Raw genomic sequence first — 15,464 nt, 5'->3', positions numbered from 1 at the left:
TCTGTGCACTGAAGAATACTTCCTTCAAGAAAAGCTGCAGGTTTAACGGCCGTGCAAGAATGCCATCTGTTTTTACCTGTAAAGAAAAAGTACCTGTTTTTACCAGCTACAGTAGCAGCTTTTCATCAACGAAAGATCTCCTGGTTGCCTACCTGGTCATTTTCTAATGCTTTTAAATGGTGTGTTTAATAATTTCATGCTGTTTTATTCTTGATTTCTGTGGAAAGGAATTACCTGACTTCCTCACCCTGCTATTATCCCAGGACATATTAGTAAGGTGGAGCCAAAAAGGATTTTCTGGCAAACTGGATGTGGATACAAAACAAAGACAGTAGTCAAAGATGATCCTGAGACTTTCCATTTGAGCAAGCAGAAGAATGGAGTTGTCAATGAAGACTATGAGAAGAACAGACAAGCAGAGGAAGGTCTGGAATTCAGTCTCTGACGTTACATTTGAGATGTCTATTAAACATTCAAGTAGATACTGTCATGGATGTTTCAGAGAATGACATCTTTATTGGCCGGGAGAATGAATTAGATAACCAATAAGGTTCCCTCAAAAGCTCAGTTTGGATGAATTCTACACCCAGAAATAAATGGTTCAGTAACACTTGTTATCAAAGTTCAGAGAAGCAAAAGCTCACTGAAGCAGGTGATGAACAAAGAAAAAGGACTTAAAAGATAAAACTGAGGTGGCCAGGCAAAAGATGCTATGCAATGGGACAAAGAAGGAAAAGTAGAATAGAAGTGTAGAAGAGAGGAGAAAGGAAAAAAAAAGACCATACTAATGAAAGCTTTCTCTAATGACAGAACTGGAATGTAAGATTGCACAGTAGCAGGTTTAAGCAAAATATGACAAAAACAAAGCCTCTAAATAAGTCTGCACAGTATATATACGTGACTCTACATAATTAATATCCAAAGAACAGATAGTAACTATACAAAGACTGGAACAGAAGTACTAGAAGAGGAGGTTTTTAGAAGCAAATAAGATAGCTTCAGGGTGTACTGAAGCTGAGACTAAGAATAGGACTTCCAAGCAGAGATGCCACTTAAGAAATAATGCAGTTCTTTAGCAAATTGGTTAATCAGATTATCAATTATAGTCACCAACATGTCTCTATGGGACTAAAGGAATAAAAAAAATTTTGTATCCATGATTTCACATAAGCTTCACCAACTCCTTGAAAACAACATACCAAAATCTGGGTTGTGGAGTTCAATACGGTTCAGATAAAATAAAGATTAAAATGTACTATAAAAGTGAGGGGGGAAATCTTGTCAGACTTGATAAGCCTAAAAAAAAATAGTAAGAGATATCACTATAAAGATAACATTTTAGCTGTGCTTTAGAGAATAATTTTCTTTGATGAGATGAAAATGGGGAAAGGAAGTGTAAGCTGGAAGGACCTGGAAAGCGAGAAATAAAGGTGCTATGGTAGATAGCAGCAGAACGATCAATGAGACAAGGATGGAAGGTGCTAATCAGCAAATTCTGATCTAGTGAAGAATACTAACTAGATTAGAATTCATGAGACCAGATCCTAATTCTCCTATTAAAAAAAAAAAAGTGCCACTTGTTCTTCATTATCTCATTTTTTTCATTTGTATTTACTCCCAAGGGTTTTGATAAAACAAAAATGCATGTAGAAGAGGTCTGAAAAGAAAATATACTAGGCAAATTCATGGCAAAATTAGTAATATACAAATCATAAATCCTTTAGCTATTGTACGTACTTTTAAGTTAACATTTTCCATGCTGCTTCTGCTAGCTTTTTATCCAGACTACAATTCTAACAATTAAGGGTTTATTAATGAGAATAATAATCACTGTACTCTACCTTTGCAGTCAGGAGTAGGGCTAAAAGAAGAGTTCCTATCACTAACAAAAATATGATGAAAATGCTAATTATTTTATCTAACATCTTCTCCAGCCAGATGATCATCTGCACAAAAATGAAAAAGAGAATTACTTATCTTTAAAGTAGAACTTTAAAAATACATATACTCAATTGTCATAAAGACAAAACAGGATCTTCAGCATGGCAAAGCAAATTATGGCATAATAATTAAAGCAATAAAAGCTTTAAGCAACTTTAAAAACGTCACAGTACTCATTACTGCTGTTGTTATATAGTTTACTACTGTCATAGCTAAGAAAAAGGCAGTCGATTTCAACATAACCTATATCTATGTTCAAATTCTCAAACTGTAGGACATCTATGTTTCAAATTGTAATTTATAACCTGGTAAGTACTCTAAACAAAATATTGACAATCCCTTAGCTGACCTAAAATCTTATGAAGCTATATCATCAGTTTAACAAATACACACGACTTTAGCAAAAGTATGTCTCTTATAATACAGGCATGGACTAAAAAATACAGATAAAACTGGAGCAAATTAAAAGAGGAGTTGTATTCAAAATATTTTTTCCATTTGATATCATTAGAATTACAAAAGCAGTAATAAAAAAATCTAATGTTAAGGCAATGATAGATAACAAAGATAACAGTTGCTCAAGGAGCAAGGTGTTGGGAGGTGAATGCACAATCAAGGAGGGGCACAAAACAGGCTTCTGGTTAATTTGTTTTATTAAGGGGGAAGTCGTTGGTAGATAGTCTTTACATCTTTTTATGTTTGAAATATTTCATAATACATAATAAAATGCTTTTTAAAATCTGATATTCTACTTGAAGTTTCTATTCTTCTGAAAACATAAGCTTTATGACATGACTATAATTGATATAATCAATGTAGTAGCTGTTTCTTAACCAATAATTAAAACTGTGATTTCCCTAAATGCTATCTGACATTGTCTTGCTATAACTTCCCTCATCTTTCACAACCACAAATAATCCTACATTTTAAACAACTTGTGTTTTCAGAATATATATGTGATTGCTAGAATTCCTTTCATGCAAAGCTACCATCTAACATTTCAAAACTACATTTAACTAGATTAATAACTGCTGAAACACCACAATGCACTGCTCAACCCCAAGGTGAGCAACAGCATTGCTAAATAAGTTATTCTTAATGTAGATCTGATTTATGCTGTCCAGTGAATTAAACATCCAAAAGCAAAGAATGTTGGTTAAAAAAACAACATGACTTCTGCAGCATTTACTTTCACTTGACGTTTATAAGCTTGTGCCCCCCTTATCTGTTTTTCATCAGGGACAGTCACTAAGAGATCAATGCTAAAGTGAACTCAAAGATAAAAAGTTAATCTTTAATCTTGACAATTACAGCTTCAAGCATAAGAGTTAATTTTCAGTGCATGCTACCAAAGCATCAAAGACAATGCAGAGACTTAAAAAAAGGAATAACAGGTTTCTAAGATATGGAAGGTCAGATGTCATATTCTGAAGTTAAATTCTAAAATCAATGAAACTGAAAACTTTCACAATCAGAAACCAATTGAAAACTAGTTATCAAGGCAGCTTCCTGAAGAAAGAGCTAGGTTTGCATCACTCCTCTTTGTATCTCCAAAATCTAAGTGCTTAGCATGTGGTAAGCATTCAATTACTATGTGTTTGAATAAACAAGCATAAATAAAATAATTTCAGAATTAAGACTATATTTGTATCCACAAATTACAATTTCTGAAAATAATGTAGAGCCTCTATTTTTTTTTCAGAAAAGTCATATCCTGAAATGTATTTTTAAATGTAAATGATATTCTACTTAGAAATATGTTTGAGTATTTTTAACATATAAAACATAGAATATTCAAAAACATATTAGGTACATTGACATTACAATATCCAATTTTTTAGTTTTAAGTTAGGGTAAAATTTTCTATCACAAGCGATAAAGGTTGAAAAAAATTCAGAGTCACCTAAATAAAAACATATATCCAAGGGATGACAGTGAGGGTTGGACGTTTCACTGAAATTTAAAATAAACAAAATTATTTAAGATGCTCAAAAAAGAAGTTAAGAAGTTGTTGTTTTCGTCACATGTGGCCAGTTAAGTTAGCTGAGAACAGGACAAGAGGGGAGACAATAAGAGAGAAGAAAGAGTGGGAAAGAGAAACAGAGACTAAGACTTATTCAAGAATAAAAGGAACAGAGAAGGTCAAGCGAAAAAAAATGGGGGTGGGGGGAGTTGATACATAAAACTAAGGACCAAAAGAGGAAAGAAAGCAAAGAGGATAAAAAACTTAGATGGAGGAAAAGATGAACCAACTCCCTGAAAGACTGAATAGAAAAAGACTTACAAAGAAACAGCAACTCGGAGAGATAGGAAAAGAAACATAAAGAGAGGAAGCAACAGAGAAGGGGACCAAAGGCCAGAGGTGCTATCTCACAAGGCTGATCCTGTCCCACGTTCTGCTTTGGGCAAAGGAAACCAATCCACCTGCCCTCGCATGGAAATTACTAAGTCTCTAAATGTCCCCAATCTTTCCATGCTGAAAGACTGAGAAGTTACTTTAATTTTTAAAGTTTATTTTTCAAAAAGAGAAGTAATTTTAAAATGACATTCCGAATGTTTCAAATGTGAATGAAGGGCATGCATTTTTTAAATTTAGAGATGTCAGTAAATTTATAGTTACCAAAAGATACTCTAAAACTTCTACACTAACTGGCCTTATTTATCAAGCTATTAAGAAAGTATTCCACTACTGAGTTTTTCTTCTCTTTCATTATTCTGGGCCTATAGATTTTTCATTTTGCTTTGTTTTTAAACAAAATTCCACTTGAGTTTTAGTGCAAATAATCAATACTAAGAAATAAAACAAGGCCAGGTGCAGTGGCTCAGGCCTATAATCCTAACACTTTAGGAGGCTGAGGCAGGCTGAGCTAAGGAGTTCAAGACCAGCCTGGGCAATATAACAAAACCCCAACTCTACTAAAAATACAAAAACAAAACAAAACAAAACAAAAAAACCACCAGGCATGGTGGTGCACACCTGTGGTCCCATCTACTAAGGAGGCTGAGATGGGAGGATTGCTTGAGCCTGGGAGGTGGAGGTTGTAGTGAGTCAAGATCACATCACTGCACTCCAGCCTGGGCGACAGAGCGAGACTCCATCTCAAAAAAAAAAAAAAACAAAAAAACAAAAAAACAAAAAACAAAAAACAAAAAAAACAAAAAAAAAAACTCTTGAGAAATGGGTTACATTTCAATTAACCCATGTGTGCTCTCTCACCCTCTCTTCTCTTGAATTGGTTTCCTAATTCACTCCACTTGAAATTTCTACATACCAACATTACCCAATGCTGCAATTTTCTGACTTTGAGATGTAATGTAATAAAATAGTTCTCAACTAATGTATGTCCTTTCTTGGAATGTACCCACTCAAAATCTCAAGCAGTTACTCTGTCTTTACACCAATGCTTTACTATGTTATATGGAATCATCAAAGGAAAGAAAAAAGGTACTTGATCTTAGAGATCTTTTAAAATTAACTCAATGATTCAGTTATGAATTAGGCTCATAAATTAGGTAATCTAGCTCATTTAGTCCACCGAAGGTTAAATCAAATTTAATCCAGTGAATTTAGTTCTCCTTTCCCCCAACTCTTGAGGGCAATTTCATTTCAATATAACACAAATTGAAGAAAAGTACAAAACCATCTACTTTGATCGCTTGAGCCCGAGTTCACAGTTGCAGTGAGCTTTCATTGTGCCACTGCGCTCCAGGTTGAGCAACAGAGCAAGACCCTGTCTCTAAAAAACAATTAAAACAAATAAAAATTTTTTAGAAACCACCTTCTTTGGTCAAAATTTTAAAACGTGACTTATATTTGCACATCATTTGCCAAGGATTGAACTCACCCATACTAGTTTTACAGGGAATGGAGATATATACAAACATGTGAGAGTGTGGGAGTGTTTATTTTACACAATGCTTCTTTTCAACTCAAGTTTTTAAAACTTTAGGCATTGTCAAGTCTCCCCTCTCCTCTATTTCAACAGAAAAAAATGAAATCCTTACCCATCCAAAAGTCTCATTTTGATCTATTTTCAAGAAGTACTACATCTTAAGGCCTGATGTAATATTTCCACAAAAGACATATATATATATAGTTTTATTATGTTTAAACACAACATATATAAATGATGTCATCTCTTGCTATCTGTCCTAGAGATTCATTGAAATTATTTTTTTTTTAAGAAACAGGGTCTTGCTGTCACCCAGGCTGGAGTGCAATGGTGCAATTATTGTTCACTACAACCTTGAATTCCTGAGCTCAAACAATCTTTCTGCCTCAGCCTCCTGGATAGTTAGGACTACAAGTGTCTGCCACAAGGCCTGGCTATTTAATTCATTAAAATTAATTTAAACATTACAATATGTGGACTATACGTCGAGGTACAACATTCCTAATATATCTGGATTAGCCTTTATTGAAGTTATTAAAAGTGTGCCTATTATAATGCCATGCCAATCGTGTGAAGCATTTACCATAGACATAACCTGATACCTTGGAGAAAACACAAAATTCGATGTCACAGGTCATGACTACAATCTGTTTTAAGTTAAAAATAAATTTTGAAATACTATTTAAAAAAAGACAATATATAAAATTATCTGCCAAGGAAACCATACAAATATTTCACAGATTTGTCTTTTTAAAACATTCCTCTGTCTTTTATAGAAAAAGTATCAAACAGAGAGTTCTGTCTTGCCCTTACAATAACTATTGCCTAATGTGTTTTCACATATCAAAGGAGACTAGAATATCAGGCTGAGCCACATTTACAGAACTGAAAAGGAATGAAAATCATGTACAGGGGACAAAAGGACTATGAGACAGAACTTCTTACAAACACTTGAGCAAGGAGATACCATCCATATCCTAGACAGCCTTTGCTGAGTTTTTACCAAATTATACTGTGATAGTATTCGTGCTTCACGACCTTCCATAGCTTATAATTAAAACTTTGAAAACAAAAACTTAGTTTGACACATGGACAGAAACATAGAGTGAAAAAGGCGATGCAGGGGCATTACAGAATTAAATAGTAAAAACCAACATCTGGGTGTTCATTTACCTTCTTATTTAGCCAGTGCCAGAGCTTGAGGATAGGGGGTAAGGTGAGAAAGAGAAGATAAGAACAGTGGAGTATCATTAGAGAATGCAACCACAGTATGAAAAGAAAAGGAAAGCATGAGAAGGAAACCGTCCCAGACAAAGGAAAAACTAGGGACGGAAAAACTGTAACACATCAAAGTTTTGAAACCAAGAGAATGTAGTATTCCTTTAAGATACATGATGATTAAAATGATGATAACCACATCTTTGTTGGGAATCCAACAATTAAAAATACATAAAATAACCTGCATGCTCGTAGGCTTAGTGTCTCCATGCCTTTGCACTGCTCCATCTGCTTGCCCTTCCGGCCATGTCTACCTAAGAAACTCCCGCCTGTGCTTCAAAACTTGCTCCAGTATCACTTCCTCTGCTAACCTTCCCTTTCTCATGACCCTATGAACAGTGAGTCATTTCTTGCTCAGTGCTGCCACTGTATCCCATACACACTTTTCCTACACAAATTCCTAATACTTACATAGAGCTTACTGTGTACCAGGCAATGATCTAGGGATTTTACATATATTACCTCATTTAACCCTTACCACCATTCTACAAGGTAGGTGCTATTGTATTGTACCTATTTTACTGGTATGGAAACCAAGGCACAGAAAGGTTAGGAAACTTTATGGATTCACAGTCCATGCTCTTTAACCACTAAGGCTCTAAATCTAACCACCATCTCTGAATTTTTATCAACTGCTGTCTTTCCCCAATAAACAAGGCTTCTGTATCTGGTTTTCCATGATTCATCTGATTTTCCGTAGGACTTAATACAGTATCTGACATGTGGTAATTACTCCAAAAATATTCACTAAACTGAGTCACTACCTAGCTACATAATTTTAGGCAAGTCGCTTAACCTCTCTGGATTTCAATTTGGTCCTAATATAATGAGGGAATAGAATCAGAAAATCCATTTCTCCCATTTTTATGAGGAAAAAATACTTACACAAGCCTTGTTTAAAGTAAACCCATCTTATCCTTGTGTAAACCATAATTTTAAACATTAAACTTTCATCATAGAATTAGATATTAAACATGTTATCAACAGTTACAATATAAACACCATGGAATGGAAAAGTTCAAACCATGAAATATAGTAACTCCATTAAGACAGCCCAAGTCCTTAAAACACAATACCTTGCTATCAACTTTTAACAAGAATTTTCCAAGCCCGACAATGGGCCAAGGCGCGAGAGCTCCCTGCCGCTCCTTCAGGAAGCTTTCTATAACACCCCACCACACACGGTAGCGTTTCTCCAGGAAGTCCACAACTCCAAAGTGAATGACAAGCTTTTTGAGTATCCAGACTAAAAAAAGACAAAAAATACATATATAAACAAAATATAGATTAACAAGTTGTAACATGAAAAGGTACCTTAATTTCACACGACCTTTCTAAAACAGCAAAGCTAGTATTAAAAAGAAGATCAATGTTAAAAAGCAGGGTGGGACTCAAAGTACTCCACACAGATGGAGTTGGACCAAGTAACTTTTCAAACCATCCCCACCTGCCTATATATCATCCTCTTCGCGAAGTCTGAATCCTTGTAGAGTCAGAGATTATTTTACAGCCCATAAAAACAAAAGATACTCTCATCGTGAAGATTTCAGTGACTACAATTCTGGCCCCTTGCATATTCCCCCTTCCTGGGTAAATTATACAAACCCCTGACATTTCCTCATCTCCTTCGCTTTTATAGCTGTTCTTGTCAAATGTTCTTGTTTTCCTTAGTTGCTCGTTATTTAGTGACCAGAAAAGTATAAGGTATTCCATACGCATCATGATTTTGTAACACTGCAGAGTAATGTTGTTCCTATTTCCCCATTTGATGCTGCTCTCAACATCTGAACAGATGCCAGGGTTCAGTAGAGAAGCAAGCTGAGTACTAGCAGGGCTGCTACAAAGTGGGGACCACTCTCAAACCACACTGTCTCCTCCTGGAGTTGGGCAGTGAAGTGGCTCTTCAAGCAGAGGTTAAGCTTCCTGTTAGAAGCCAATTAAGAAGGTGGTAGGGCCAGAAAGAAGTGTTACTCAACTGTGAGGCTTGCCTTCAAGTTTGGACCCTGTATCTCCATCAGTATATAATTTCCCTAACTCTAGAGATTTGTGTTCTTAGCTCTGGCCTTACAACCTAAAGGTTCATAATTTGCTGTTTTGAACCATGAGCTCAGTGTTACACACAAGTTCAACAATTCCTTTATTACCATTTTTAAATCCCTACAAAAGCCCTAGAAGAACTCCTATAGTTTCAGTAAGTCCAGGGTAGTTACAAGCTGTAGAAAAGCTTTTAGGGGCCACCTTATTCACAGCCTGCTCTCCCAAGATCATGTCAAATTTCTATGATGACTAGAAGGTTAAGCTATGACTAAGAGAAATGAAATTCCTGCTAACAAACTTTAAGGAAAAGAGAGTTGCAACAGCATTTGACACACAGTTTGCCAGCATAATAAAATCATCTGGAAAAAAACAAAAAAGTATGGAACAGGGCCGGGTGCAGTGGCTCATGCCTGTAATCCCAGCACTTTGGGAGGCCGAGGCGGGCGGATCACGAGGTCAGGAGATAGAGACCATCCTGGCTAACACGGTGAAACCCCGTCTCTACTAAAAATACAAAAAATTAGCTGGGCGTTGTGGCGGGCGCCTGTAGTCCCAGCTACTCAGGAGGCTGAGGCAGGAGAAGGTGTGAACCCAGGAGGTGGAGCTTGCAATGAGCCGAGATCCCACCACTGCACTCCAGCCTGGGCAATATAGAGTGAGACTCCGTCTCAAAAAAAAAAAAAGTGCGGAACAATCTAGAAGAGCAATTTAAACTGTTCCACTCAGTTTAACAGGAAGCATGGCCATGGTATCTGCTCTGTGACTTGCTTAATTAAAGCTGTATCTTGTTCCAACTGCCTAACAGAAGTTGTTTGAGGACACAAGAACCACATATAGGCCGGGCACCGTGGCTCACACCTGTAGTCCCAGCACTTTGGGAAGCCAAGGTGTGAGGATTGCTTGAGTCCAGGAGTTTGAGACCAGCCTGGGCAACATGGCAAACTACAAAAAATGCAAAACAATAGCCAGTGGACGCACCTGTAGCCTCAGCTATCTGGGGGGCTGAGGCAGGAGGATCACTTGAGCCTGAGAGATCGAGGCTGTGGTGACTGGGTGACAAAGTGAGACCCTGTCTCCAAAAAAAAACAACAGATACAAACTTCAACCATTTATATTGCAAGCTCCCTGAGGACAGGCACTACCATACCGTGCTCTGGTCATAATAAATGTTAAAAAATAATGCCTATTTAATTAACTATCCAATTTAGTGAGGAAAAATAAAAATAAGTGATGAAAACTAATGATCTAGAAGGTAAATGGGTTAATAAGTTTAGACTTTTAGACTACGGTGGAGAGCAGCTTCCAAAAATCAGATTACGTTTTAATCAATAGTGAAAAACCTTGACATAGGAAATGAGGAGTAATCAAATGTAGGAGGTACCCAGATGGCAAAATCCACAGCAGCCACTAAGGACTTAATAAATTTGGCACAAAATATGGCTGCCATAAGAAGAGAGCACAAATAATCAGGAAAATATTAGGTAAATGATGTTTCTACAATGCACCTGTCAGAGAAAACTCTTCCTTACTCTTTCTAGTCTTAGAAGAAAGACAGTTTTAGAGAGAATGAAAACAATAGAAGTGGACCTTAAATTGCCACAGCATTAAGATACAAAGACCTGATTTAATGGATTATGGAAAACTATGATTCCATTTTGATGTAATACATATAATATAGATATACACGTAATTTAATTTTTCTGCCAAACAAATCACAAGACTTTGCATACATGTATTTCTCAAAGCCTACATTTCCTTTGAATTAAAAAGGCAAGGTAAAATGTGCTTCCCTAAGAGTAGCTCTCAAAAATCATTCAATCTCAGCTAGGCACAGTGGCTCACTCCTGTAACGCCAGCACTTTGGGAGGCAGAGGTGAGCAGATGACTTAAGGTAAGGATTCGAGACCAGCCTGGCCAACATGGTGAAACTCTGTCTCTAGCAAAAATACAAAAAATTAGCCGGGGTGGTGGCACATGCCTGTAGTCCCAGCAACTCAGGAGGCTGAGGTGGGAGAATCACTTGAACCCAGGAGGCGAAGGCTGCAGTGAGCCGAGATCGCGCCACTGCAATCCAGCCTGGGTGACAGAGCGAGACTCCATCTCAAAAAAAAAAAAACATTCGATCTTCAAATTCCAAAACACAGATGATTGTTATCATTCTCCTCCACAGAATCATGGATGGCTAAACAGTCAAATCTCTACATGGAGCTATTAATCTCAAATACTACATGAAATTGTAAGAAGCTAAACCCATTTTTTAAGCTCAAAAGTGAAATACTGGCCAGGCGCAGTGGCTCACGCCTATAATCCCAGCACTTTGGGAGGCCAAGATGGGCAGATCACGAGGTGAGGAGATCAAGACTATCCTGGCTAACATGGTGAAACCCTGTCTCTACTAAAAATAAAAAAAAAATTAGCCGGGCGTGGTGGTGGGCACCTATAGTTCCAGCTACTCGGGAGGCTGAGGCAGGAGAATGGCGTGAACCTGGAAGGCAGAGCTTGCAGTGAGCGGAGATGGTGCCACTGCACTTCCAGCCTGGGCAAGACTCCGTCTCAAAAAAAAAAAAAAGTGAAATATTAAAGATGTATCAAAGTAATAAATTAACAAAATGGTGTTTGTTTACTATTTAAGTGCAAACATAAGATTGTTTTACTTTGCAAGACGGTAAATATATCTCAAATATTAAAATCCAAAAGTAAAAAAAGAAGAAAAAAATCTTCAAAGACAAGAGGAGATCGTACTTAACCAGATAACTACCTGCAATCGGCACCGGCAGCAACTGCACAATCCACAGGTTCAACCAGATCTGCACGACGACAATGGCCCAAACCAGAGACACAAAGTAGATGTCACTAGTTTTCTTCTTTCTAAGAAACGTTCCTATTTCAGGCCTTCGTCTGCCCAGAGTAGGTGAAGGGGAGGTGGGTGAAGGGGAGGAGGGTGAAGGGGAGGTGGACAACGTTGGAGCGGATTCTCCCCTGTCCACTGCTTCTGAAAAGGGAAAGAAAAACACCACACACCGTATTAGTCCACATGAGGAAACGGGAATACAGAGCCACTCATTAGGCTAGCCTGTTTCAGGCCTTCAAAATGTGCTGATATGGTATGATTACATCGGGTTAAAAAAGACAAAAATATTTGGACCTATGTTTGCATATGCACTGAAAAACGTGGAGAATCATAATGCCAACAGAGCTTGAATCTAGTAAGACTAAGTTAGTTGGTGATAGAATTGGAAGTCATTAAAACAAAATACATGATAAAGTAGCTGAGAATTATAATTATCCCATAAAACTTATTCAAACTATTTAAAGAAACAAATGCTAACATATACTAGAATTTCTATATTTAAAAATCCCTCTTCTTTTAATAGAACTTTAGATTAGGTGTATTTATATACATTTCTGACACAAGAAGACTTTTCAGTGTTATTTCACGTAAAATGGAACCAACCAATCTTACAAGAACCCAGGGCTTTCAAACAGAAGATATAAAACATGAATGAGATACAAAAACAATGACAGATTTCTCGGGTGAGGATTTTCAAATAAAGGAAACCATACCGGATTATTTCACATAAGACACTGTTTTCTAACAATGCAACCACCATGTTACATTTTACTATAGGGTGCTATTATTTCTATTTCCTAGTTTTAATAAGATACACCATACACATCAGAAATTATATAACAAAGTAGTATACTATAATAATGAAAATTATTAAGATCCTAAAACTTGCATTTTGCCTTCCATTAGAAAAAAATGTTAATTACAAAAGTATGTCATGTTGAACATGTGGATTGTTAATTACAAAAGTATCATACGTCAGAAAGTCTAGAAAAAAGGGAAAAGAAATAAGAACTCCCATAATCCCAACCTCACATTTTCCCCCTGGTCTTTTATATAGTTGTAGCATGTTCTACTTATCCTTTCTCATTCTTTCTCTTCAGTTGAAAGTCACCTCCACCAGAGCTAAGACCTTGTCTGTTTTGTTCTCCCTCCACTGAATTCCTGGCACATACAATAGTATCTCATACATAGGAGGTGCTCACTAAATAAGTGAATGAATGACTTCCCTGTTGTTTCATAATTTTCATAAGCAACCACACAGTAGCCCACTAAGTGCTGTATCATAATTTCCTTAGTGTTTTTAATGTTAAATGTTCAGCTATGAGTAAATTTTTACTACTGAGATCACTTACACCCTGGTAAGTCAGCTCACCTCACTAGGACCAACATTCTACCCTTGAAAGTGCAGGGCTAAAGCCCAAGCTAGTTAACAGATGCTTTTGTTTGACTTTGCTCTGAGTTATCTTTCTAATTTGGAAACTTCATGTTGGTGGGTGTGACAGATATTTGGAAGAATGAGTCCAAAACCAAAACATCATTTCCTCTCCACTTTGGAAACATAATTCCATGTGCAAGAAAAATAAGTGTTCTACTACACCAAATTCCTTTATCTTAGCTGACATTCTAAAGTCAGTTCTTCAAGGAGAATTCATTCTAAATATTCCCTAACTCCAAATATCTCTGGCACTAATGGACCTCTCAGCACAGACTAAGGTAGCCTTTTACATTCCGGAACTCTTCAAGAGTACAGCATGACTCTACAGCTGGTATATCTACCAGCTGGATTCCTCAGGAGCCTGCAATTCCCAAAGCCAGGCCACACAGGACAATGAGTCCAAAACAACCAGAAGGGTCTGTTTTTGGGGTCAATATATTAACACATGAAGCATGCAAACTTTCAGAGAAAGAATGACAGAGAAATGGATGACTGCAAGATGGAAAATAAAAGTCTTCCCCAAAACAACAGTTGAGAAAAGGGAACAAAAGAAAGAAAAAACAACAGAAAGAGACAGGGCAAAATAAAATCATGGAGGAGAACTGACAGTTGTAGAAGAAAGAAATGGAAAATAAGAAATCAAGATAAGATATGCGTAAAGTGGAGGGAAATGTGGGAAAGGTAAATGGAGACTGAGAAAAGGAAAATAAGAAAAACAAAAGCAATGAAGAACAGAAGAAAAATAAGAAAAGCCTTTTTTTAAAAAAAAAAAGAACAAAGAACCAAGGTAAGAAACTCAAGAAGGTAAATAATTAAATGTATTTAAAAAGTGACGTATGAGAACAAAGATGAGAGGGAAAAGGGCATAAAAATAGGAACCAAAGAGAACAAATGAAGGATCAGCAGGAGTAAGTAGCATTTTGTGATGCTAGTATCCTGAATTTTACTTTCTATGTACATTTCATTTTCCAGAATAACCTTGAATGTCACCAGAACATCAGTCACCTGAAGGCTGAGTGGAGGGCTGGTCTTCACTGCTTGATTCATACCCTGTGATAGAGATGGCCAAGTTTGCCAGAGTAGAAGCTGCCATGGAGATAACCTGCCCTGGTAACTCTGCCCCTGTAAAAGAAGCATCCATTTTCAAAACTCTTTAAAGTAGGAAATAAGGGCTGCAAATTTAAACACAGTCCAAAGTTTTCAACAACAACAAAATAAAATGGTTACTACTGACCCACTGAATAAGTGGTTCTTCACCAAGGAAGAACCATTAAGAATGGACATGAAAGTGTGCTAAAAAAGCAAATCCCTTGACTCTCTGTACACCTTCCACCTTTGGGAACTTCATGCTGGTAGATGTGGCAGACGCTACACATGTAAATTTGGAGTCCTACACTTACATTTGTTAACAAGTTAATTTTAATGCATACTTCTATTGAAAAACACTACCACGTCAAGTCTGTGAGCTCCCTGATCTGACGGTCTTAGGCTATGTTGTATGACTAGGTCTCACCTTAGTACGAGATAATCCACATTTGGTGGTCATAACAACAACATTCCACAAATGAGTATGCGAATATATGGGTATTATGCAAAACCATATAGATTTATAAATTGCATAACTCAGTACAGGCAAAATCCACCACTTGAAAATCTAAAGGAACATCATGACGTTGTTTCATGTTATATATTTCCATGTTAAATTCCTAATAGGTAGTACCAAGCTCAATCATTTGCACTAAATTCAAGTAAAACATTCACTGGCAAAGGAGGTCTGTCAACCTTTAACCTTCTACAGCAGACAAAGAATAGCTCACACAACATCATGTTCTAGCACACTTTCTTGCACATTAGACTGGAGAGCTAAAAAAAATTATATTTCTTGGATTCCCCTGCAGCTGAGGTCTCACATGTGACACAGTTTCTATCAAGCAGGTACACCTGTGCAAGACTTGAGAGCCTGAAGTGGCACACTGTAATTTGGAAGCCAGAGCTCTTGTATCAAACACAGTCGGTCAGGAAGGCATAT

At 36.9% G+C, this 15,464-nt stretch overlaps 1 protein-coding gene across 7 annotated transcripts in view; it reads right to left on the bottom strand.

Annotated features, from left to right (window-relative positions):
* TMEM245 (transmembrane protein 245) overlaps window positions 1-15,464 on the bottom strand; it is a 104,380-nt gene that overhangs the window by 62,733 nt on the left and 26,183 nt on the right. For 2 of the 7 annotated variants that reach the window (XM_055271563.2, XM_063636146.1), the window contains exons 4-8: window positions 14,441-14,557; window positions 11,908-12,141; window positions 8,189-8,358; window positions 7,008-7,031; window positions 1,842-1,946 (exon numbers count right to left, since the gene is read on the bottom strand). In XM_055271563.2, the coding sequence (XP_055127538.1) occupies window positions 1,842-1,946; window positions 7,008-7,031; window positions 8,189-8,358; window positions 11,908-12,141; window positions 14,441-14,557 (650 nt within the window). The remainder of the gene's footprint in view (window positions 1-1,841; window positions 1,947-7,007; window positions 7,032-8,188; window positions 8,359-11,907; window positions 12,142-14,440; window positions 14,558-15,464) is intronic. The other 5 variants (XM_055271562.2, XM_063636147.1, XM_063636145.1 and 2 more) reach the window with 3 other exon arrangements.

Source organism: Symphalangus syndactylus, chromosome 3 (genome assembly GCF_028878055.3).
Source record: "Symphalangus syndactylus isolate Jambi chromosome 3, NHGRI_mSymSyn1-v2.1_pri, whole genome shotgun sequence".
In the NCBI taxonomy this organism is placed as follows: Eukaryota; Metazoa; Chordata; class Mammalia; order Primates; family Hylobatidae; genus Symphalangus; species Symphalangus syndactylus.
Note: the sequence above shows the minus strand (reverse complement) of the source record. Positions and strands in the feature narration are given on the sequence as shown.